At 50.4% G+C, this 24,235-nt stretch overlaps 3 protein-coding genes across 4 annotated transcripts; 2 read left to right on the forward strand and 1 right to left on the reverse strand.

Moving 5' to 3' along the window:
• Positions 1–17,045: 17,045 nt before the first annotated feature.
• Positions 17,046–18,695, reverse strand: LOC9636694 (PHD finger protein ING1). Its single transcript, XM_002974712.2, has 8 exons — positions 18,600–18,695; positions 18,485–18,544; positions 18,341–18,412; positions 18,100–18,287; positions 17,967–18,030; positions 17,856–17,907; positions 17,685–17,805; positions 17,046–17,621 (listed from the first exon to the last, which is right to left on the reverse strand). The coding sequence occupies exons 2-8, from the start codon at positions 18,519–18,521 to the stop codon at positions 17,514–17,516; spliced, it is 642 nt and encodes a 213-aa protein (XP_002974758.1). The 5' UTR covers positions 18,522–18,544; positions 18,600–18,695; the 3' UTR covers positions 17,046–17,513.
• On the forward strand, positions 18,691–20,894 carry LOC112347914. Of its 2 annotated transcripts, XM_024679610.1 has the most exons (3): positions 18,691–19,077; positions 19,449–19,523; positions 19,575–20,697. In XM_024679610.1, the coding sequence occupies exons 1-3, from the start codon at positions 18,721–18,723 to the stop codon at positions 20,352–20,354; spliced, it is 1,212 nt and encodes a 403-aa protein (XP_024535378.1). In that variant the 5' UTR covers positions 18,691–18,720; the 3' UTR covers positions 20,355–20,697. The 2 variants fall into 2 exon arrangements, with proteins under 2 accessions (XP_024535378.1, XP_024535377.1); XM_024679609.1 differs by having other exon boundaries at positions 19,449–20,894.
• LOC9637220 (glycerol-3-phosphate 2-O-acyltransferase 6) lies at positions 20,369–22,886 on the forward strand. The gene is made up of 4 exons (XM_002974520.2): positions 20,369–20,599; positions 20,711–20,851; positions 20,922–21,571; positions 21,856–22,886. The coding sequence occupies exons 3-4, from the start codon at positions 20,933–20,935 to the stop codon at positions 22,714–22,716; spliced, it is 1,500 nt and encodes a 499-aa protein (XP_002974566.2). The 5' UTR covers positions 20,369–20,599; positions 20,711–20,851; positions 20,922–20,932; the 3' UTR covers positions 22,717–22,886.
• Positions 22,887–24,235: the final 1,349 nt, after the last annotated feature.

Below are 24,235 nucleotides of genomic sequence, written 5' to 3' on the forward strand. Positions count from 1 at the left end.
GCTGGACCTCGACATCGAGAGAGCGATTTGTTTGCGCAGGTGGAATATGCTGGCATCCAACGGCTGGGATCTCCTGATAAATCCTAGCTCTGCGAGGAGAATGGAGCGCGCAATGTGGGATCGCTGTGATCGCTGCCGTCGCGATCCCACATTATCGATCCCAGCGATCACAGCGATTATCGATCCCACATTCTTCCCGGATTTTCTTTCCATCACAGCTCTCCTCCAATGGACGCATCCATCTGGGCGAATCTCCCGCGCCATCTCCAGCTCGAGCTTCTCTCTTCGACTGGATTACCTTCCAAACTTCCCGGAAGAGCTCCTGGACGTGTGGGCGGCGTCGTCGACGGGCTTGCTCCTAGTGGAGACCACGCGAGCGCAGCTCATCGTCACCAATCCCCTCACTCGCCGCTGGGCTCGACTGCCACCGCTGGACTCGTCCGATAGATATTGCGCTTCTATCGCCAGTTTCCAGGCGTTCCCAGACTCGAGCTTGCGGGTGGTCTATGCCTCGAGTATGTCGTTCGCCTTGAACGACTTGAAACTCCATGTCTACGATCATCGCTGTGGTACGGAAGTAGCGGCGGCCTGGGAGAGCTGGGAAGTGGACATTGGAGCTGGCAACGTTCCCCAAGCTCGGGTTTTGCAGCGACGAAAGCAACGTTTTTTTCATCACCAGGACGAGTTCAGCGGAGGAGGACTACTCGCTCAAGTCTGTCACCTTCCTTGATCGGGGCTCGGGGGTGAGGATTCTGGCGCGATGGAAGAGCCTACCGCCGGGATTCTCTGTCAGTGAGAAGCCCACCTTCTTCCCAACCGAGATGCATCCCCTACCGGTTATCTGCGGTCGACGAATCCTCCTCCCGTGCCTGCAAAAGAGCATCTGTGGTGGCGATGGAGGAATGTTGACCCCGGCTTTGCTGCGCCTGGACGAGCGGCTGGAGCAGTGGCAGCCCTTTGCAGCAGTGCCGCTGGATGTGATTCCCCGGGAGATCGTTCGAAGGATGGCGTGGGAGGAGTGTATTCGTGCGGTGGCCTGCGAGGACGACGAGGTAGTCCTCGGTCTCCTCGACGTTGGTTTCCAGTGCGTCTACAGGATCTCGAGCCAGACTTGGTCGCCACTGCCGCTGCCGGACTCCAAGCAGAGGTCCATCGGCACTGTGCCGTTCAAGTTCTCGTTGCTCGGCGGAGTGCCAGGTTTTTGTGCGCCATCCTTTCCATTTCTTCTTGTCATTAACCGTTTTTCTGTGCAGGTGACTCGGCCGAGGCTGCGGAAGTAAGGCTTGTGTAAGGTAAAGATCGATAGTTTACTGTTTCTTCGGGAACCGCTACTTCAGAGAACTCTGAGCGTAGAATTACAAGGAATAGAAAAAGATCGCTTGCTCGAAGTCCAAGCCCCAGTGTTGAGCCCCTGTTTCTTTTCTTCGTTCTTCCGTTCGCGTGGATCACTGGCTGACTCGTCCATCCCGCTCTCCAGGTTCTCTGCTACGTCGTGGTGGCGGAATTCAGGCTCTGATTAGAGGATCTAAACTCCGAGACCTTCGGAGTGTTCAAGGTTTGTGGTGACGAGCTTGCCGCTGATGGTGGAACCTCTGGCAAGCCACTACCTAGACTCGAGCTCGAATGGATCCAAGCTGGGTATCATCAGGGGTTAATTACTGATCGATCAAGGTCGTGAACAGAGCCGGTGGCGATCGCGGCGCTCCAATCAGCTTTGGGATTGGAAGCGTGTTTGCAAACTATGGACATACATTTTGCAAGAGAAACTCGATAATTACTATTGATCAATGGCAATTGAACAAGACCTTGTAGTACGTAAGGTCACTTTTACAAACCTCAAAGTTCTTTTGATAGTTTCCAAAGCCTTGCTACTTTTTCTTCACGAGAATTAAATCAACCGCTTCCCCTCCCTCGACATCGATCGGATCAACAAGATTGACACTAGTAGTTTACTGTTTCCTCGGGAGCCGCTACTTCAGAGAACTAGGAGAGTAGCATTACGGGGAATAGAAAAGGATTGTTGGCGTGGACTCGTGTCTCCACAGAGCTTGAGTTCGTTCGCGTGGATCACTGGCTGACTCGTCCATCCCGCGCTGGAGCTCCAGATTCTCTGCTATGTCGCAGTGGCGGAATTCAGGGCCTTGGATTAATCGACTAATGGAAGAAGATCTAAACCCCAAGACGTTCTTGGTGTTCATCTTTTGCAAGCTCATGTAACCTGTGCCAATCTGTAGAGCTCATGACGGGTTTGGCGTCCTGCGAGAGGCCACAGTTTCCCGACACTGAAAAGAAGAAACTGACGACGAAATGCTCAGCGGAGAACGCAATCAGAAAGTTGATCCCTCTAATGGCGGCCAACTTGTTTGTGATGGACGAATCGCATGCAAACGAGCGGCGGCGATGGAGGAGTGATGACTCCGGCTTTGCTCTTCCTGGTCGAGAGGCTGGAGCTATGGCAGCCCTTTGTGGCACTTGGTTCCTCGGAAGATTGTTCCAAGGATTGCAATCGAGCTGGATGTTAGTGCGTGGGCCTCCTGACTCTCCTCGAGCTTGACTTCCAGTATCTCCAGCTGGACATGGTCGCCACTGCCGCTGCTGGAATCCGAGCCGAGCAGTGGGAGCCCAGCTGCCCTTCAAGTTCACGTTGGTGCCAGGTTTGTGTATTTCTTTTCTTCGTGTGAGGAATCACTTCCTTTTTTGTGTTTTTCTTTCCAGGTATCTCGGTCAAGGCTGCTACAAAAGTAAGATATGCTGTTCTCTAGCAAAAACTACGATCTACTAGCAGTAGTGTGGAGAACTCCATCGCGTAAGTTTTCATATCATGCGAGAGACTCTTTCCAAAACCAAGCGCTACCTCCAAAGAATTCCCCCCGACTCGCACGTCCAGTCAAGCTTCCTCCAAAGCTTGAGACTCAGTCACCCGATCGAGCCTCAATTTGCTCTTCCCTGATTCGTCTTTGTAAAGAGTCTCTATCTTTGTTTTCTAAGGGAAGATTTCGTACAGAAAAGAGAGAATCTCCATCCATGGATTGATTCTGGGGGATCAATCCGTACCGCCATCTGGTGCTGGATTGTGGGTCTCATTTCTTTATTGCTATAGCAAGCGGCTCTGTTCCCTAAACCCATTCCTAACCCTAAAACAGCGCACAAGCAAAGCTGAAGATGCTTTACTGGAACCGTAATACTTGAACAAGTGGATTTCCTGCCATAGCCATAGCGCAGTTCTAAGTGATGGCAAGTGTTGAAGAGGTCAGGAACAGCTACAACTTTGCACAGGCTGGACTAAGCACTTTGGCTGCTGCAGCGAGTGTAGCGTTATGCCTGGCGAGGGGAAGGCTGGATTCAGAGATGGGCTTGGCAGATTTGTTCGGTACAACAAGGTTGAGGGTTCAGAACAATCACGGAGCTCTGATTTCCCATGTGGGCGACAATGGCACCATTGTAGGAGTAAACGTGCACGGACAGAATCCTAACACTGTGCATTGGGTTGCACATAACACTTGGGTTCTTGGCAGCTGTTGCGTTCTGGTCCCGCTTTGGAGCAAGTATGAAGCAAATTCAGCTGATGGCTGCACTTGTTGGCACATTCCAAGCATTACTTCCAAAGGCACTGGGAGAGATCCTACCCCTATCGTCAATGGAGCAGCAGCTGTTGCATCAGATCCACAATGTTCCTACATGCCCTCCTACCAGTGTGACGTTCATGGAAAGGGAATGATGCGGGATCTGCACGCCAGAGTAATACGAGACACTTTAGGAGGCTTGGCTTTGAATTCTATGATGATGGAAGGGCCGAGCCAGCTCTACCAATGGATGCTCGACGAAGACCAGCAGTGCACGTACTTGTTTGGGGTTGACAAGCTTGGTGCTAGTGCTCTTGCCAGAATGGTAGCGGAGAGCTTGGCCACGTTGGATTCCAGCCAGAAAGGAAGAACATCAGATTTGGTGGACTGGAGCCTGGGCAAGGTGCAACTCTCTGACAAACCCCTCCAATGGTTTGGGAACGCGGCAACTGTGGTTTTGGTAGCCATGACAGAGTTGACCTTGATATTGCTCTTGTCGTTAGTGTTTGGGTTGGATCCTTTCGTGTCATGCCTGGGAGCTAGAAGAGGAGTCAGATCACTTCGGCTGGGCAGCAACGGTGTCACACAGTTTGCGGACTTATGGCTTTGGAAGGTCCAGGGCCGAGAAATCCACGATGTTAACGGCCAGAAAAGCTCCATACTGGTGGTGAGGCCGAGACGAGACCTGAAGCTCTACTATGTGGATTGCGCGTTTAAGATCGCCGGTTTGCTCATAGCAGCAGCATTTTGGATGCTCACAGTGTTTGGGATAGTCCATCCTTTAGGTCTGAAGAGGGATTCTGCATGGGGAAGTGTAGGAATATGGACAGCTTATGTAGTGCTGGTGGGGAATGTAGTAGGAGTAGTGTCTTCAGGATTGCCATTGCGGTTGAAAGATCAGAGCCGTGATCCTGGGTATGTAATGCTGGGTTATAGCTTAATGCAGTGCCTGGTAGAACTTGTGGTGACTAGTTTGAGGCTTGTGCCGAGGCTGGGTGATTCCAAGTGGTTGGTGAGGTGTTGGTATATAGTGTTGGAGATTGGCATTTGGGTTGAGTGGTGTGCAGCCAAGAGGAGCTTGTGTACTGGGCCTCAGTCATCAGCACCTATTGCATGGGAGCTCACTGTGCTTCAAGCTGGAGCTCTCGCTAGAGCTGCATTCCTTGCTGCAGTTAGTAGCAAATGGACCAACTAAACTCAATTATTCCATCAAATAATAGAAATAAATAAACAGCATGTATAATATGTTAATGTTAATGTTTGAAAATTACTTTACTTTAATTAGAACATGTTTTACATTCTGTATTTTTGGTTTACTTAAGCAAACTTATAGGATGGTAATGAATATACCTAAAATATTCTTGGATATTCTAGGATATTTTACCATCTAAAGGTTGTTATTTATTTAGATTAATCTTGTATTTATAATTTATAAATTTAATGGTGCAATAAGATTAATTGTGTGTTTATAAATTACAAACATGCTTATAATTATAAACTTTATTTGATCAATTGGATTAATAAGTAATAATAAAATTACCATTAAGAAAACCAAGAGTTACTACATGCAACATGTAGCAATTTTTTAATTATTGGTCTGCTTAATAGAATATATCTAGAATATGGTTGGATATTCTAAAATATTCTACCATTTAACAATTGTATTGTTTATAATCTATAAACATTCCTAAACTCTTCTTAGTATAACACTAAAAAAACTATTCAAATTTTAGATGTCATAAGTATTTTATAATTTAATTCCTAATACATTTGCAGTGTGTTTTTTTCTCTTATTGCTATGGGTGATTTCATGCAGCTTTGAAGATGCCTCCAACAAGCTCACTCACTTGAAACTTTACATTCGTGAGAAGGTATTGTATGGCAGGAGATATCTTCTTAACCCTCAAACTCTCTGCAGCCAAACGATGCTAAGAGTCCTTGGACGTCACCTGGTAGCAATAAACCAAGTTAGAAACAATTCTGCGGGTAACCAACCTTTTCTTGCACTCGCTCTCCCTGTTGTAAACATCCTCACCAAATACTTCTCATCGTCATCCAAGCTGAAGCGTGACTCCGCTCCTCAGCTGCTACAATCTTCCTCCGTCCTTCATCGCTGTAAAAAAAGAGGAAGGAATAGTAATAGAAAGATCGTTTGCGTGGACTCGCGCGTCCAAGTCAAAGCCCAGCGTTTATGTCATGTTTTCCTCCAAAACTCGAGGTTCGGTCACTGTCCATCGATCAAGCCTCAATTTGCTCTTCCCAACGACTCCTCTTTGAAAAGACTCTCCCTCCTCCACTAATCTTTGTTTTCTAGCCCACTGCCCACTCGCATAATAGGGAGGAAGATCTAAGCTCCATCCATGGATATACGTTCCATGTCGATTGATTGATTCTGGTGCTTCTGGATCGTGGCTCTCGGCTCAATTCTCCAGGGAGAGGCGACCCTCGATCGATTCACTGGTCCAAAAATGATTTTCTTGATGCTTCCCAGGGACAAGAGCAATCCATTGGAGCCAGTGGAGAATGTGGCGGCCGGGGTCGACCATAGCATCGTGATTGATCTCAAGGGGGCTCTGCTCAAATCCCTGAGCTAGTTTCAATACTTCATGCTCGTCGCGATCGAGGCCGAGAGCCCCCTACGAGCGCTCGTCCTCTTTTTCATTCTTCCCTTCGCGTGGATCACTGGCTGCCTCGTCCATCCCGCGCTGGAGCTCCAGATTCTCTGCTTCAGGGCCTCGGCGGTGGAATCCGTGGGGCGGGCAGTTCTCGCGAAGTTTTTCCTCGAGGATCTAAACCCCGAGACCTTCCGGGTGTTCAAGGCTTGCGGGATGAGAATGGTGGTGACGAGCTTGCCAGCGCTGATGGTGGAGCCTCTGGCGAGCCACTACCTTGGCGCGAGCGCGATTGGATCCAAGCTGGGCATCACAAGCAGGTTACTGCACTGGATTGATCAAGATGGTCGTTTGCAGCGAGAACAAAGCTCAGCTAGCTCAAAAACACTTCGGTGGGGATCGCGCTCCAATCAGCATTGGGATTGGAAGCGGTAGCGGCACCGATTTCCTGGGCGTTTGCAAGGTATGGATGGCCACTCGATCGATCCATTGAATTCTCTGATCTTTCTTCTCCCTCTCATAGAAATGCCTGGATGCTCGATCCAATCCCTCGCCCCCCTGCGCGACGGTGCCCAAGAAGGACTACATCAAGCCTACACTGTGCCGTTAAAGTTCTCGTTGCTCGGCGGAGTGCCAGGTTTTTGTGCGCCATTCTTTCCATTTCTTCTTGTCATTAACCGTTCTTCTGTGCAGGTGTCTCCGCCGAGGCTGCGGAAGTAAGGCTTGTGTAAGGTAAAGATCGATAGTTTACTGTTTCTTCGGGAACCGCCACTTCAGAGAACTCTGAGCGTAGAATTACAAGGAATAGAAAAAGATCGCTTGCTCGAAGTCCAAGCCCCAGTGTTGAGCCCCTGTTTCTTTTCTTCGTTCTTCCGTTCGCGTGGATCACTGGCTGACTCGTCCATCCCGCTCGCTACGTCGTGGTGGCGGAATTCAGGCTCTGATTAGAGGATCTAAACTCCGAGACCTTCGGAGTGTTCAAGGTTTGTGCTGATGAGCTTGCCGCTGATGGTGGAACCTCTGGCAAGCCACTACCTAGACTCGAGCTCGAATGGATCCAAGCTGGGTATCATCAGGGGTTAATTACTGGATCGATCAAGGTGGTGAACAGAGCCGGTGGCGATCGCGGCGCTCCAATCAGCTTTGGGATTGGAAGCGCGTTTGCAAACTATGGACATACATTTTGCAAGAGAAGCTCGATAATTACTATTGATCAATGGCAATTGAACAAGACCTTGTAGTACGTAAGTTCACTTTTACAAACCTCAAAGTTCTTTTGATCGATAGAACCGCTTCCCCTCCCTCGACATCGATCGGATCAACAAGATTGACACTAGTAGTTTACTGTTTCCTCGGGAGCCGCTACTTCAGAGAACTAGGAGAGTAGCATTACGGGGAATAGAAAAGGATTGTTGGCGTGGACTCGTGTCTCCACAGAGCTTGAGCACCTCCTCCTTTCGTTTGGGATCACTGGCTGACTCGTCCATCCCGCGCTGCAGCTCCAGATTCTCTGCTATGTCGCAGTGGCGGAATTCAGGGCCTTGGATTAATAATGGAAGAAGATCTAAACCCCAAGACGTTCTTGGTGTTCAACTTTTGCAAGCTCACGTAACCTGTACCAATCTGTGGCGTCCTGCGAGAGGCCACAGTTTCCCGACACTGGTCTGCTGCGTTAGCTATTCCTTGCGCAGCTCACCAGGACGTTGAGCCACACAAAGAGCTCGGAATCATCGATTAGTCGGCGTGGTGGAGACGTATCAAATTTGTGTGTCCTGGGAGTCGTTGATCTAGAACGGACCAGGTCTGGAGTAGAATTCTTCAATTACTCAACTATTCTAGAGTAGTTGAGAAACGAAAAGAAGAAACTGACGACGAAATGCTCAGCGGAGAACGCAATCAGAAAGTTGATCCCTCTAATGGCGGCAAAATCGAGAGCCCGTGGAGCCCTTTGGCGCTGCCAACTTCCCGAAAGAGCTCCCTCGACGTGTGGGTAGCTGGTCGCTCAGCTGATCGTCACCAATCCCCTTACTCGCTGCTGAACTCGACTTAATGGGCCACAAGATCACGCGCTCCGGGTGGTCTATGGCTCCACTGACGGAGTTATCAACTTGAAGCTCCACGATCCTCGCTAGCGGCGGGTGGGGAGTGGACATTGGAGCTGGCCAGTTGCTCGGCGATGGAAGCAAGTCCTTTTCATCACCAGGACTCGCTCAACTTCCTTGGTCGTGGCTCGATGGTGAGGATTCTAGAGGCTGCTGCCGAGTCAGCCCAGGTCACTTGCCACCCATTCGACACGCGCGGTTGTTTGTGATGGACGAATCGCATGCAAACGAGCGGCGGCGATGGAGGAGTGACGACTCCGGCTTTGCTCTTCCTGGTCGAGAGGCTGGAGCTATGGCAGCCCTTTGTGGCACTTGGTTCCTCGGAAGATTGTTCCAAGGATTGCAATCGAGCTGGATGTTAGTGCGTGGGCCTCCTGACTCTCCTCGAGCTTGACTTCCAGTATCTCTAGCCGGACATGGTCGCCACTACCGCTGCTGGAATCCGAGCCGAGCAGTGGGAGCCCAGCTGCCCTTCAAGTTCACGTTGGTGCCAGGTTTGTGTATTTCTTTTCTTCGTGTGAGGAACCACTTCCTTTTTTGTGTTTTTCTTTGCAGGTATCTCGGTCGGGGCTGCTACAAAAGTAAGATATGCTGTTCGCTAGCAAAAACTACGATCTACTAGTAGTAGTGTGGAGAACTCCATCACGTAAGTTTTCACATCATGCGAGAGACTCTTTCCAAAACCAAGCGCTACCTCCAAAGAATTCCCCCCGACTCGCACGTCCAGTCAAGTTTCCTCCAAAGCTTGAGGCTCAGTCACCCGATCGAGCCTCAATTTGCTCTTCCCTGATTCGTCTTTGTAAAGAGTCTCTATCTTTGTTTTCTAAGGGAAGATCTCGTACAGAAAAAGAGAGAATCTCCATCCATGGATGCGTTACAGTAGATTGATTCTGGATCCGTACCGCCATCTGGTGCTGGATTATGGGTCTCATTTCTTTATAGCAAGCAACGAATTAAGCAAAGCTGAAGATGCTGTACTGGAACCGTAATACTTGAGCAAGTGGATTTCCTAGCCTCTTAGCCATAGCCATAGCGCAGTTCTAAGTGATGGCAAGTGTTGAAGAGGTCAGGAACAGCTACAACTTTGTACAGGCTGGACTAAGCACTTTGGCTGCTGCAGCGAGTGTAGCGTTATGCCTGGCGAGGGGAAGGCTGGATTCAGAGATGGGCTTGGCAGATTTGTTCGGTACAACAAGGTTGAGGGCTCAGAACAATCACGGAGCTCTGATTTCCCATGTGGGCGACAATGGCACCATTGTAGGAGTAAACGTCCATGGACAGAATCCTAACACTGTGCATTGGGTTGCACATAACACTTGGGTTCTTGGCAGCTGTTGCGTTCTGGTCCCGCTTTGGAGTAAGTATGAAGCAAATTCAGCTGATGGCTGCACTTGTTGGCACATTCCGAGCATTACTTTCAAAGGCACTGGGAGAGACCCTACCCCTATCGTCAATGGAGCAGCAGCTGTTGCATCAGATCCACAATGCTGCAAGATTCCCTCCTACCAGTGTGATGTTCATGGAAAGGGAACGATGCAGGATCTGCACGCCAGAGTAATCCGAGACACTTCAGGAGGCTTGGCTTTGAATTCTATGATGCTGGAAGGGCCGAGCCAGCTCTACCAATGGATGCTCGAAGAAGACCAGCAGTGCACGTACTTGTTTGGGGTTGACAAGCTTGGTGCTAGTGCTCTTGCCAGAATGGTAGCGGAGAGCTTGGCCACGTTGGATTCCAGCCAGAAAGGAAGAACATCAGATTTAGTGGACTGGAGCCTGGGCAAGGTCCAACTCTCCGACAAACCTAACCTCCAATGGTTTGGGAATGCGGCAACTGTGGTCTTGGTAGCCATGACAGAGTTGACCTTGATATTGCTCTTGTCTTTAGTGTTCGGGTTGGATCCTTTTGTATCATGCCTGGGAGCTAGAAGAGGAATCAGATCACTTCGGCTGGGCAGCAACGGTGTTACACAGTTCGCGGACTTATGGCTTTGGAAGGTCCAGGGCCGAGAAATCGACGATGTTGACGGCCGGAAAACCTCCATACTTGTGGTGAGGCCGAGACGAGACCTGAAGCTCTACCATGTGGATTGCACGTTTAAGATCGTCGGTTTGCTCATAGCAGCAGCCTTCTGGATGCTCACAGTGTTTGGGATAGTCCATCCTTTTGGTCTGAAGAGAGATTCTGCATGGGGAAGTGTAGGAATATGGGCAGCTTATGTAGTGCTGGTGGGGAATGTAGTAGGAATAGTGTCTTCAGGATTGCCATTGAGGTTGGAGAGCTCATTACCAGGTCAGAGCCGTGATCCTGGGTACGGGATGCTGGGTTATAGCTTAATGCAGTGCCTGGTAGAACTTGCGGTGACTAGTTTGAGGCTTGTGCCGAGGCTGGGTGATTCCAAGTGGTTGGTGAGGTGTTGGTATATAGTGTTGGAGATTGGCATTTGGGTTGAGTGGTGTGCAGCCAAGAGGAGCTTGTGTACTGGGCCTCAGTCATCAGCACCTATTGCATGGGAGCTCACTGTGCTTCAAGCTGGAGCTCTGGCTAGAGCTGCAATCCTTGCTGCAGTTAGTGGCAAATGGACCAACTAAACTCAATTATTCCTAGAACTAAACATAATCAAATAACATAAATAAATAGAAAGCATGTATAATGTACTTTACTTTAATTGGAATATGTTTTTAATCAAAGTAAAATTTTCTGTATTTAGTGGAGTGGATACACCTAGAATATATATGGATATTCTAGGAACCTTCTAACGGTTATTCATTTAAATCAATTTTGTATTTTTAATTTATAAACAAACACTTTCTAGCATATTCTTTTTTATTCTACCATCTAATGGTTGATTTGCAAAAAGATTAATCTTGTGTTTATAAATTATAAATTTTTATTTGATCAATTGGATTAATAAGTAAGAATAACACTACTATTAATGTTGCTAACCCGTCATAAGTACTTTACAATTTAATTCCTTTTCCATAATTTTTAATACAGTCTTCTAAGGTTGCATCAGTTGCTATTTTTTTCTCTTATTGCTAAATAAGTTGGGGCGAATTCTTGCCGCTTTGAAGCTCCATGCCTCACTTGAAGCTTTACATTCACTTGTATCATGAGAGGTATTGTATGGCGGGAAACGTCGCAACCAAACGATGATAGGACTCCTTGGACGTCACTTGGTAGAGACAATAAACCAAGTTAGAAATAATTCCGCGGGTGACCAACCTTTTCTTGCACTCGCTCTCCTCGTTGTAAACATCCTCGCCAAATACTTCTCATCGCCGTCCAAGCTGAAGCCTGACTCCGCTCCTCGGCTGCTACAATCTCCTTTTGTCGCTGTAAAAAAAGAGGAAGGAGTAATAATAATAGAAAGATCGTTTGCGTGGACTCGCGCGTCCAAGTCAAAACCCAGCGTTTATGTCATGGTTTCCTCCAAAACTCGAGGTTCGGTCACCGTCCATCGATCGAGCCTCAATTTGCTCTTCCCAACGACTCCACTGATCTTTGTTTTCTAGCCCACTGCCCACTCGCATAATAGGGAGCCATAGGGAGGAAGATCTAAGCTCCATCCATGGATGCGTTCCAGGTTGATTGATTGATTCTTGGATCAATCGGTACTGCCGTGGTGGGTTTCTGCTCCTGGATCGTGGCTCTCGGCTCAATCCTCCAGGGAGAGGCGATCCTCGATCGTGGTCGAAATATGATTTTCTTGACGCTTCCCAGGGACAAGAGCAATCCATTGGAGCCAGTGGAGAATGCGGCGGCCGGCGACGACGATAGCATCGTGATCGATCTCGAGGGGGCTCTGCTCAAATCCCCGAGCTGGTTTCAATACTTCATGCTCGTCGCGATCGAGGCCGGGAGCCCCCTACGAGCGCTCCTCCTCTTTTTCATTCTTCCCTTCGCGTGGATCACTGGCTGCCTCGTCCATCCCGCGCTGGAGCTCCAGATTCTCTGCTTCGTGGCGGTGGCCGGATTGAGGGCCTCGGCGGTGGAATCCGTGGGGCGGGCAGTTCTCGCGAAGTTTTTCCTCGAGGATCTAAACCCCGAGACCTTTCGGGTGTTCAAGGCTTGCGGGAAGAGAATGGTGGTGACGAGCTTGCCAGCGCTGATGGTGGAGCCTCTGGCGAGCCACTACCTTGACGCGAGCGCGATTGGATCCAAGCTGGGCATCACAAGCAGGGGTTACTGCACTGGATTGATCAAGATGGTCGTTTGCAGCGAGAACAAAGCTCAGCTAGCTCAAAAACACTTCGGTGGCGATCGCGCTCCAATCAGCATTGGGATTGGAAGCGGTAGCGGCACCGATTTCCTGGGCGTTTGCAAGGTATGGATGGCCACACGATCGATCCATTGAATTCTCTGATCTTTCTTCTCCCTCTCATAGAAATGCCTGGATGCTCGATCCAATCCCTCGCCCCCCTGCGCGACGGTGCCCAAGAAGGACTACATCAAGCCGCTCGTCTTCCACGACGGCCGCCTCATCAAATCGCCCACGCCGCTCCACTGCCTGGCCATCGGGCTCTGGATCCCTCTCGCGCTCCCGCTCGCCATCATACGCGTCGTCGTCGGCCTCGCCCTGCCCAGCCGCCTCGCCCTCCCCGCCGAGGCCCTCCTCGGCATCTCCATCCGCGTCGCGGGCTGCATACCGCCGGGCGCCGCCGGGTCAACGGACGAGACCGAGCCAACGCGCCCCGCGGCACACCGCGGCGTGCTCTTCGTCTGCACGCACCGGTCGCTGCTGGACCCGGTCTTCATCTCCTACGCCCGGATGCGCCACGTCAAGACGGTCACGTACTCGGTCAGCCCCGTGTCGGAGGTGCTGTCCCCGATACGCACCGCACGGCTCACCCGGTGCCGCGAGCACGACGCGCGGACCATGGCGCGGCTGCTGGACACGGGCGACCTGGCGGTGTGCCCCGAGGGCACCACTTGCCGCGAGCCATTCCTGCTGCGATTCAGCGCCCTGTTCGCGGAGCTCACGGACCGGATCGTCCCGGTCGGGGTCACGAGCAGCCTGACGATGTTCCATGCCACTACCGCGCGCGGCTGGAAGGCGCTAGATCCACTCTTCTTCTTCATGAATCCCAGGCCGGGATACGAGGTCCGGTTCCTGGCGCCACTGGCAGCGGAGGAGACGTGTGTGGGCGGTGGCAGGCCCAGCCACGAGGTGGCCAACCGCGTCCAGAGGATGCTGGGCGAGTCGCTGGGCTACCAGTGCACGAATCTCACGAGGAGGGACAAGTACCGGATGTTGGTAGGGAACGATGGCATCGTCGGAGGAGGAGGAGGGAGGCCTTGTCCGTTTAGGAAGTGATGTCCATGATCTTCCATACAATACACTCTTCTTTCATTGTTTCTAAAATGGTCAATGTGTGAGTCAACAGTTGGTCAAAAGCTCAAACGCGTCAAGCATTACTAAAGTCACCTAAACACTGTTTTAGGAGGCTTTGAAGGGGGCGGAGGAGCGAGTGGCGCAAGTTGGCTGCCATGAATGATCCTCTGCCTCCCCGGCCCGCAGATGGATCATCCGTTTGCAATCATTCTCAGCAAGCGGATCATCCGTTTGTGATCATTCTCAGCAAGCCCCCCGCAGCTGACATCGTCAGGAAACACCGCGTCGCTCATGGCGTCTTGCAGCATGCTCTAGCGCAGGCGCTGCTACCACTGATGGTGACCATGAACCAGTAAGTGTGGATCCATCCTCTAGTGGGTGTTGATCTTTTCGGGATGAGTGACCGGCTACAGATCGCTGACCAAAGTTTCTCCAGCGTGAAGTAGGAGCAGGCTTGGTGTCGGACATCGAGGAGGACAGGCAGCTTCTATGGATTCAGCTGGTTTCTGGGTCAAGGTGCTCGATACTTGCGTGTAAAAGAAGATTGCAGATGCATGGGTGGTTGACTGCCAATGTGATTGGCACAGTCACTTAGATCTTACTAACTTGGTGCAGCCTCTGGCCGGGAATGGGATATGGCAAGCCATGAAGACTGCTATTAGGGAAGGATTGATCAACGTTGAGAAAGGTCGGATCTACGTGATGCAGCTGCTGGCATCATGCGTGGGATTTCCAATAACTCCTTCAAAGGTTTGGCTTCAAACTTCTCTCGTTTAGATTAAATTCTTGTTTCAAAAAGAGTGTATAGTTCAAGTGGTTTGCAAAGTTTAAGATGCAGCGATGATGTGTCTGGTAGATTAATATTAATCCAGGATTATAATAATTGTCAAGATTGCAGACTTTGGTCTAGCGAAAATAGATTTTTGTGATAGGAAGAATAGATCTGATGGCTGAAGTGCTGATTTATGACATGATCCTAGGTGGACTTCATTAATCCAAGTGTAGGCTAGAGGTGTGTCTCTTGATCATGTCTATTTGGCTATGATGATATATTCAAGCGATCCTTGAGTTATCTCTGTCCCTTGTAGCTTCCGCATGTCTCTTCATGGTATCAGGGCCTTGAGGGCTGCAGATCTTGGGATGATGGTGCTGAGGCTAGTGAGGTGAGCCACCAGACATGCTTGAGCTGGAACTCTTGGCTATATGGCTTTAGAAGTTAATGACACGGGCTCCACAGGCTACTTGAGAAAAGCCGATGTTTACAGCCGTGTTTTTACAGGAAGTGCTGGTTATGAAATCCCTCTAGTGTGCTCAATCTCTCTGAGAAATCTCATACAAAAATGCTGGAGTCTATGGCCGGCCTTGCATCCATTGTTTGATGCCATTTCAGTGACTTGAGGATTCAAGTTCAGGCCTGGAGCAGCTTGGATGAAGAGGACTCAATCACAGCGTTTACATCACGCCTGTCTCAAGGTTTTCAACTCCAAGTGAATCTTGGGATTGTTAGTTTTGAACAAGCACTTGTTACTTCATTTCTACTTCTATGTTTAATAATACTTGAAGATTTAAAAGTTCACGCTTTGTTAATAACAACATACTATGATTTTGACTTTTTCGTTTATTAAAAGGTTGTTGTTTGTTTTAATCCTTATGATTAAAGTCAGTTAAGAATATTCATGCCATTCAGCTGACAATAACCGACACCCACAAAGAAAGAGTGGCGATGGTTGCGACCACCACCACCAACAACAACAAATGGCACACCACAGTTGCAGTGTACCCCCGCTGCATTCGCGTCGCCTTGATGAGCACCCATGACGCACAAGAATTCAAAAACAAGCTCTATCAAGAACTTTGTGAAGCTGACCAAGTTTGCAAGAAAAATGGAGAAGTTTGGCTGGGAGATGTCTGCCTTGGCTCACTCCCGATCCTTGCTCCTAATGGATATCATCTCATCCTCATCCGAAGAACTAGCAGTTTGGTCGTTTGCCACAGCTTGGAAACTGGCAAGAGAGAGCCTCAAATTGATCCAGCAGACATCACCAACATGCTAGTTGACATGTTCTTCTCAAACTTTCAGGCTACTATTTGGTACTGGGCTGTAGAGATCTTATGCAAGTTGAGTGGTTTTTCCAAGGGAAAGATTCAAGTGAATTGGAAACAAGCTCTCTTTGGACAGGGACTTGAGGGAGAGGAATGGGAAAGTCACCACACTGTTTATGTGTGGAATTTGTTAAGGAGGACCATCTTAACAGAGATATGGTGGCTCTACAATCACTCTTTGGTGGAAGATACCAGCAAAGTGAGTGCGAGGTACCTTGTCCAGCAAATATGGCTAAGCTTGAGGCTTTATATACTGCTTGAGTGGAGCCAAGTCGTCAAGGAAAAGGATGAAACGCTGGCTAGAACTTTTGAAAAGAGGTGGCTTACCAATGGGTTTGCTGGGATGAGGACGAGAAACTGGGTACTGTGGATGTGGCAGGAGCCACTCTTGATTTCCAGGCTCAGCTTTTGAGCATGGAAATCTCATCTTATTCAATGAATAAATCAATCAAGCTAAAAAACTTCTTTGAGTTAGCTTCAAAGTATGCAAAGAAACTAGTTCCTTTTCTTCAGTCTTGGAGACATTATGAACGTGAACAGCATTGCCAACAAGTAGCTTGTGTCGACCAGAGTGTAGAAATCTTTCCATTTTTCCAGACGCTTGGATCGATGCCAAAAATGAGCCTTTGAGGCGTATCTGATTCCAAATAGACCTTGTGGAATGCAATGAGTTGCTTGAGAGGAGCGCCCTCCACTGGTGGAGGAGCCGAGAAGATCAGCAGCGAGTGGCTTCTAGACCTAGGCCCGAGATTGTTTACTTCCAGAACAAAATGCTGTTTGCAAGTTTCCATTGGTAAATGAAAGCATGTCTCAGGAGTTTCCTCTATTACTCCTGAAGGAGCCTAGAAAATGAGTAAGTTAAGTAGGACAATCCATGGCCAAAATTGTAGAGTGGTGTGGTGTAGAATCGATAGCTTCTCCCTGGATATCCTGATGGAGTTTTGGATTCAATCCATGTAAGTTCTAAGTTTGCAAAGAAGGAAAGAAAGAGAAGGAATACCTAGATTGCAAGCTCCAAAAAAGACATGAGAACTTCTGGACTGACTAGGATACATGATCCAAATAACACTTGAGATCTGTGGATTGTCCTTGAAAGCCAAGATATTAACAGGTCCACAGACATGATCATGAGAACAACAGGACAAGTGATGGCATTTGCAACACTGGAGACAAATTGAAACTGCATTCCAGAAGAAGCAAGCTTGCTCTATTGAAAGTCTCCCTCTCCTAGGACTGGTCGAGGCTGACCATCAAAACCACAGCATCCGCCTTGGTTGCCACCTCAACCATGGACGTTACCAGGTCACCTCAACTGCATGCTGGATAAGTTCGTTGGTCACAAACGACTTATAAAAATAGATTTCACCTAGCTAGACAAAGATTTCTAGAACTTGACACCCTCTCCAATCAAGTAGAAGAGTGTGCAGTTGAATGACACCGCCCTTTGTAGCAGCCGGAGCAAGACCGCCAAACTGGACTCCCGGGAGCTTCTTGACACCAGTGATAACTAAGAACTCCCAGCCGGGGAATGACCATCGCGTCCACTTTCTCGTCCAGAGTGAGCCTCGAAACGAAGTCTTGGATGCGAACATCAATGCTGAGCTTGGTATCCAAGGCTGGCATAGAAAACGGCCAGGATTATGCAGAGTCATCTCAGCAACAAGCGTTCCAAAGTGGACTAGATGATACTCCTAGCAGACCTTTGTAAATACGCAATGAAGTCAAGATTTTGTTGTGCAATCTTTTGATTGATGAAATCGTGGCGCTGTAAAATATAGAAAACAGCCTCCAGACTGTGATCTATCTGGCTCGGCGGCGCTTCATTTGCGAGCAGTCCGGGCAGTACCACTTGCCTTTAGGCCGCTCGCGAACTCCTGCGCACTCAAAGTGAAACCACTCGATTTTACACTGCGTGGAAAGAAACAATGAAAACTTAGTCCATGAACAAGTGCTTGGTCGATTGAAACTTACGTCCGGGTTGTCACAAGCGATCATCTCTCCGTATGAGACTTGGTTACAGAGGCAATACGTTGGCTCGTTTGGATCGACAGGTATGTCGAGATCTGTGCTGGGATTTTGTCTATCGTCCTCCCTGCACGAACTAGTGAGCCGAAAAATAGCTTGGAAGGAACACTTCTTTACCCTGTAGCTCCAACATCCGCTTGTTGTTCGTCTCCTCCTTGCAAATCCTTTGCTGGTGTTTTTACAATCCCCAAATTATGTCACAAAACGAGACCACGTCACGCGTTATACCTTGCTCACAGTCTTCCTTGTACTTTTTGAGATACTTGTCAAGCCGCTGGATGTAATTGTCGACCTTGACACACAGCAGCTTTCTAAATGCGAGAAAGAAAGGAAGAAAGCTATAAGCCGATAGAGAGCGTACCATGTCATACGTTGAAAGAGCGAGTGCTACTTTCTCGTTTGCGACATCCACACAGGTCTTGTGCACCGAGGCAATGCTGCTTGCGTATTTGTTCGCCACAGCTTCCGCTGCGGCTCCTCCAGCTTTTAAAACTTGCTTGACATCTTCCAGGCCGTGAGCACAGCATCCATGCATTTGTCTTTGAAGCTCTACGAGAAAATCACGTAAGGAAGAGAAGATTCTAACAAGTGGAAAGAATTACCATTTTGTTGCTCATCGAGCTGCCGAATAAGCGAATAGTTTTGTTGGAGCTCCGCTGGTAGCGATGCTGTGCCTAAAGAACGCAGCGATGCTACGTAAGCGCGAGAAAAAGGAAAGACAATGAGAAAAAAACTTTGATACTTACTTCCTATAAAATCTTCGAGGAAGGAAATGCCGGTCATGACCTCTACAGTGATCCTCAAGGCTACACAAGAAAAAATCCGCCTCAAACCACATCTAGCAAGCTCGGACCAACGCACCGCCACCAGATCGACGCTTACAAGCTAGAATTTCTTGCCTGATCGACCGATCGAGCCCCAGGATCTATGCCTTGTGTTGCCCACAGTGAACTTTGCCCTAACCCTAACCCCAGGGGTTAGGATGGGTTTTAAGCTCCTTTCCCTCCCATCTCGCTCGCGATGGCGATGGCGGCGATGCTACTCCACCAAGTTTGTCCCGCTCCTCCGGCACCAGGCCGAGAAGATCATCGACAGCGCCGAGCCGCCGGTGAGTCGATTCCAGGATTCCGCGCTCCTGGGAGAGGCCGCTCGGCTCGCGAGTCTCGATCCATCGGAGATGAAGCTCGTCAGGCCGCTCAAGCTCGTCTACATTCCTTCCGAGGAGGTGCCAGTGCTCTACAATGCGGGGCCTAGGGACGCCGTCGGCCGCGTGTGGGGTGATAGCATGCTGGAAATTCTCAAGAGCCTGGGAAGCGAGAAGAAAGACGTGCTATGGCAGGTATTTTGATCGTTCTTTTGCTCGCGGTTCTAGATTTCTTGTGAGTTCTTGTGCTTGGTTGGATCTTTGCTGTGCATTTTCTTCGACCATCGTCCTTTTTTTGTCATAGATGGATCATCCACATTAATTTATCCATTAGATGCTTCAGTTTTTCCTATGCTTCTCTATTCATGCTCTTCATCTTGTCCTCCCTTTCACTGTGGCAGCGTCAGTGTGGACAAAGGCATGCATCATCGCCGCCCAGGATTTCATCCATTAGTTTATGTTCTTAGTGATTCACTCTTGTCCTCCATTAGTTTACGTTCTTGGTGATTCACAAGATATTTTGTTTCTCTTACGCTCAGGAAACTCATAAGTTTTTATCTTGCCAGCAATGCGATGATTCCATGCTGAGCGCGCTGGAGCTCATTGGCTCGATATCACACATCGAGCCTGGCACCAGAGTGGTGAGTAATGAAGACAGGTCGCGGCAGTTCGTGATAGTGGACCTCAAACAGAAGGAGGAAATGTGTCGCAAGCTCGAACTGCTTCCTACGGACAGGCTCGTCACGGGTCTCGCGCTGTGTACCGTGCCTCGCAGGGCTCTCGAGCTGGGTGCGTTTGAGCCAGTCAAGACCAGCGGCGATCAGGTGGAGCTCAAGATCAACGAGACGAAGCTTATCCTCCAGAGCGTAGAGAGGCACGTCCGGCTGAGGGAGCTCGGTCTCCAGGACTGGCTGAATCTCAAAGCTTGCGCTGGAACACTGGTGGTGAGGCACTGCGCGGTCGTAGACTTGAGCTGGCTGGGTGCCACCAGCAACGTTGGCTTGTTCTGGCCGGTTCGCGACTCAAAGTTCCTCAGCCTGGTACAGAGACTCCTACGCGATATCAGTATCCGGACTCGTGGTTTCTGCGCACAGTGGGGTCCTTTCCAAGCCTCCAACATCCGTGAAGTGAGAATCGTCCCCCTGGAAGACATCACAGAGCTAGAGCGCGTAAAGTTTGTGGAGCCGAGGTGGTTGTCAAGCAGGGAGATTGTTCCGCGTCGCTCCAGCTTGCCAGCCGCGGCCGGCAAGAGAACTCTAAGGATTCGGGAGCCCATAGTTGGTCCAGGATACCGGCCCCGACCGAGATACTGGTATCGTCTACTCCAGGTGAAGCCACAGGACATGAAAGACTCGGATGGCGGACACCATGGATTCCGTGAGGTCCCGATACATATGGCAAACAGGAAGAAGCTCAACAGGACGCAGCGGATAAAGTTCGGGTTGATCAAGCCAAGAAAGAAGGGACAGTAAAAAGCATGGTTTTGGGAGAGCTCAGCCGGCACGAAGTTTGGTCTGGTGGTAATTAACTGCGGTCTACTTTGGAGAATGCTCATCAGGTGACGTACCAACGAATTAAATGGCTCCACCATACAACGCCGTTTGCGGTGAAAAGGGAGCCGATGTGTGAGCCGAGACGGTGAAGAGAGGAGAGGAGCGAAGCCACTTCTACTGTCACTCCACTGCTCCGAGTTCCTGCTCCGCCTGTACAACACCGGGTTTGGTTCTCTTCCCTCCACTCACTCCTTATGCGTTAGATTTCTTACTCTCTTGTCTCTTTCTATCGCTCTCTCGATCTCACTTGCTTTCTCGGTCACTTGTGTTCTTAGAGTGTGCGGCATTTGGCTGTTTCGCGGAATGGGTCCGAGCACTTAGCTTCTGGAATGTGAGGGACCGGTCGTGAAATCGGGAGAGCAACTTGGGCGTTACAAGTCGATCGAGGAGCTTTCGCTTTTCCAATCTACATTCTGGTATTTCACTGCTTTCACTCTTTATGTGAATTCCTTTACTGTTTGCGGCCTTGCTCGTGCTTGCTTGCAGGTAGAAAAGCTATGGTTGTTGCAATGCGGGAGTTCGACATGGAGCACCCGTATGACGTGATCGACAATTGCTCGGCCGACAACCGCGAGAAGCAGAGCGTGGTAGCCGACTTGGATGGCTCCTGCGTTCGCAGCCGGAGCTCCTTCCCTTACTTCATGCTGGTGGCTCTGGAAGGAGGCAGCCTCCTGAGAAGCGTGCTCCTCATGGTCATGGCCCCCGTCGCGTGGCTGCTCTACCACTTCGTCTCGGAGGCAGCAGGCATCAAAGTCCTCATCTTCTTCTCCTGCGCCGGCCAGAGAGCTCGGGACATCGAAGCGGTGGCTCGCGCAGTTCTCCCCAAGTTCTACTCCGAGGACGTCCACAGCTCCACCTGGAGAGTCTTCTCGTCGTGCGGCAAGCGCTACATTCTCACGGCCAGCCCGAGACTGATGGTGGAGCACTTTGCCACGACATACCTGGGCGCTGACAAGGTGATAGGGACGGAGCTGCAAGTGACAAGGAGCGGGTACGCTACGGGGTTCGTCAAGAGCCCCGGCGTTTTGGTTGGCGTCAACAAGAGGCGGGCATTGAAGGCCGTGTTTGGTGAGGAGGTGCCAGACCTGGGGATTGGCGATCGCAGCTCTGATTATCCGTTCATGGCTTTTTGCAAGGTTGGTACTTCTCGTTCTCTCTGAGCTCTCTTCCTTTTCGCCTGTAGTCAGCAGGAGCATATGCATATATTGCAGTGCATGCTATGCTAGTCTGTGATCTTTGGAGCAACTCGTCGCCTGGCTTTCTTTTTCTTTGATTTTGTTGTATGGTTGTTGGTGTCAAGTCCGCGTTGTCTTCGTTGTCTCCGTCGTCTTCTGGCTTTATTTCATCCACGGATGTGGAACTTCCGAGTCTCACCAGAACTAATAAAGTCGCCTCTCTTTTTTCCTTTTCGGCTTTGCAGGAAGCTTACATTGTTCCTAGCCAGCCTGCCGACGCCGTTCCAGCTCACAAACTCGCGCGCAAGATTATCTTTCACGACGGCAGGCTGGTCCAGAGGCCGACGCCGTTCGTGGCGCTGGTCACCTTTCTGTGGCTACCCGCCGGCTTCCTCCTGGCCTTCTTCCGCATCCTGGTGGCGCTTCCATGCCCGGTCGAGTACGTCCCGCTGCTCTACAAGGTGATCGGCGTCCGGCTCATCGTCAAGGGCAAAGTCCCGCCACCTTCCAAGAACGGGATCCTCTTCGTCTGCACGCACCGGACGCTCATCGACCCGATAATGGCCTCGGCGGCCTCGGGGAGCGACGTGACCGCGCTCACCTACAGCATTAGCCGGGTGTCGGAGGTGCTCTCGCCCATCAAGACGGTGCCGCTGTCGCGGGACCGGGAGAGGGACGCCTCGAACATCAAGCGGCTGCTGCTGAAGGAGAACTTGGCGATCTGTCCCGAGGGAACGACGTGCCGGGAGCCTTTCCTGCTGCGGTTCAGCGCCCTGTTCGCGGAGCTGTCCGAGAACATCGTCCCGGTTGCGACGTCGACCAAAACGAGCATCTTCCACGGGACGACGGTGCGGGGCTGGAAGGGGATGGACCCGTTCTTCTTCTTCATGAACCCGTTCCCGGTGTACGAGGTGACGTTCCTCGAGCGGCTGCCGCACGATCTGAGCGTCCAGGGGGGCAAGTCGGCGATCGAGGTGGCCAACTACATCCAGAGGGTGCTGGCGGACACGCTGGGATTCGAGTGCACGAACTTTACGCGCAAGGATAAGTATGGGATGCTCATCGGCAGCGATGGAACGGTGCCTGCCAGGAAGAAGTCCTTTTGACCGCGGGGAGGAGCGAGAGAGATCGAGAGTGGAGGACAGGGCAGCAGCTCACAAAGCTATGGTGCGCTGCGGTTCTCTGGCAAAGCTTGCTTGGAAAGAATCTCTCGAGAGGGAGGAGATAAGAAACGAGAAAGTTCGTGTCCTTCATTAGGGCAGATTTAAATTTAAAATGGCATCTCGGACAGCATATTCTCTGCAAAGATTCTAGTAGCCCTAGATTCCAGAATAGTATCTATTATATTTGTGTTTGTTATAGTTTCATGTTCCAAAGATCAATGGACACTACTGCGCAAACGAGCTTTCTATTCTTTATCATTTCTAGCTAGTAAGGAGGGAGGGACAATTCTCTGATACTTGAAGGGTATAATAGAGCAGAGAGACCTCCTCTTGCAGTCCGGCAGCGGCAGTGGCGACCATGTCCGGCTCGAGATCTTGTAGACGCCCAGGAAGCCAATCGCGAGGAGACCAAAGACTACCTCGTCCTCGCAGGCCCCAGCGCTAACTAACAGCTCCCAGTTAAGTATCTCCCGAGGAACCAGCCCCGGATCATCCAGCGGCATTGCCACAAAGGGCTGCCACTGCCCCAACCTCTCGTCCAGGAGCAGCAATGCTGGGACTCCTCTATCGCCACCGCTGCTTGTTTGCATGCACGGGAAGAGGATTCGTCCACCACAGACAACCGGCAGGGGATACACGTCAAATACGGGGGAGGTGCGCTTGTCACTGACCATGAATCCCGGCGGCAGGCTCTTCCATCGCGCCAGAGTCCTCGTCCCCGAGTCTCGATCAAGGAAGCTAACAGACTTGAGCGAGTACTCCTTCTCCCCTAAACTCGTCCTGGTGATGAAAAAAAAATGGCTTTCATCGCTGCAAAATCCGAGCATGGGAAGTGATGCCAGGATCTGGCCAGCTCCAATGTCCACTACCCAGCTCTCCCAGGCCGCCACTTCTGCCGCACCACAGCAATGATAGTAAATGTGGAGCTCCAGGGTGTCGTGAATAGGGAACTCCAACGCCGGCATGGTGATATTTCTCTTGTTCAAGCCATAGACCACCCAAAAGCTCGAGTCTGGGAATGCCTGGAAGCTGATGATGGTACCAGTGTGCGAGTCCAGTGGTGGAAGCCCAGTCCAGCTGCGAGTGAGGAAATTGGTGACGATCAGCTGGGCATCCATGGTCTCCACTAGGAGCCAGCCCGTCGACGTTGCTGCCCGCACACGGAGGAGCTGTTCCGGGAAGTTTGGAAGGTAATCCAGCGGAAGAGGCCTCCAGTGCTTCTCCCCAGGGCTCGCCATCTTGTTGCGGCAGATGTAGAACCACCTGGTGTCGCAGAGGGAGAGCACGCCCTGGCGCCAGGATTTGGAGACGAGCTTGGCGCGGAAGAGAGCCTGGAGAGGGAAGTGATCGAGAAGCTTGAGCTGGAAATCGAGCGGGAGATTTGCCCAGATGGATGCGTCTATTGGAGGCGAGCTGCCATGGAAAGAAGTTCTGAGAAAGAGTATGGGATCGATATCGAGGA

Source organism: Selaginella moellendorffii, unplaced genomic scaffold (genome assembly GCF_000143415.4).
Source record: "Selaginella moellendorffii unplaced genomic scaffold, v1.0 SELMOscaffold_25, whole genome shotgun sequence".
NCBI classification, from domain to species: domain Eukaryota; kingdom Viridiplantae; phylum Streptophyta; class Lycopodiopsida; order Selaginellales; family Selaginellaceae; genus Selaginella; species Selaginella moellendorffii.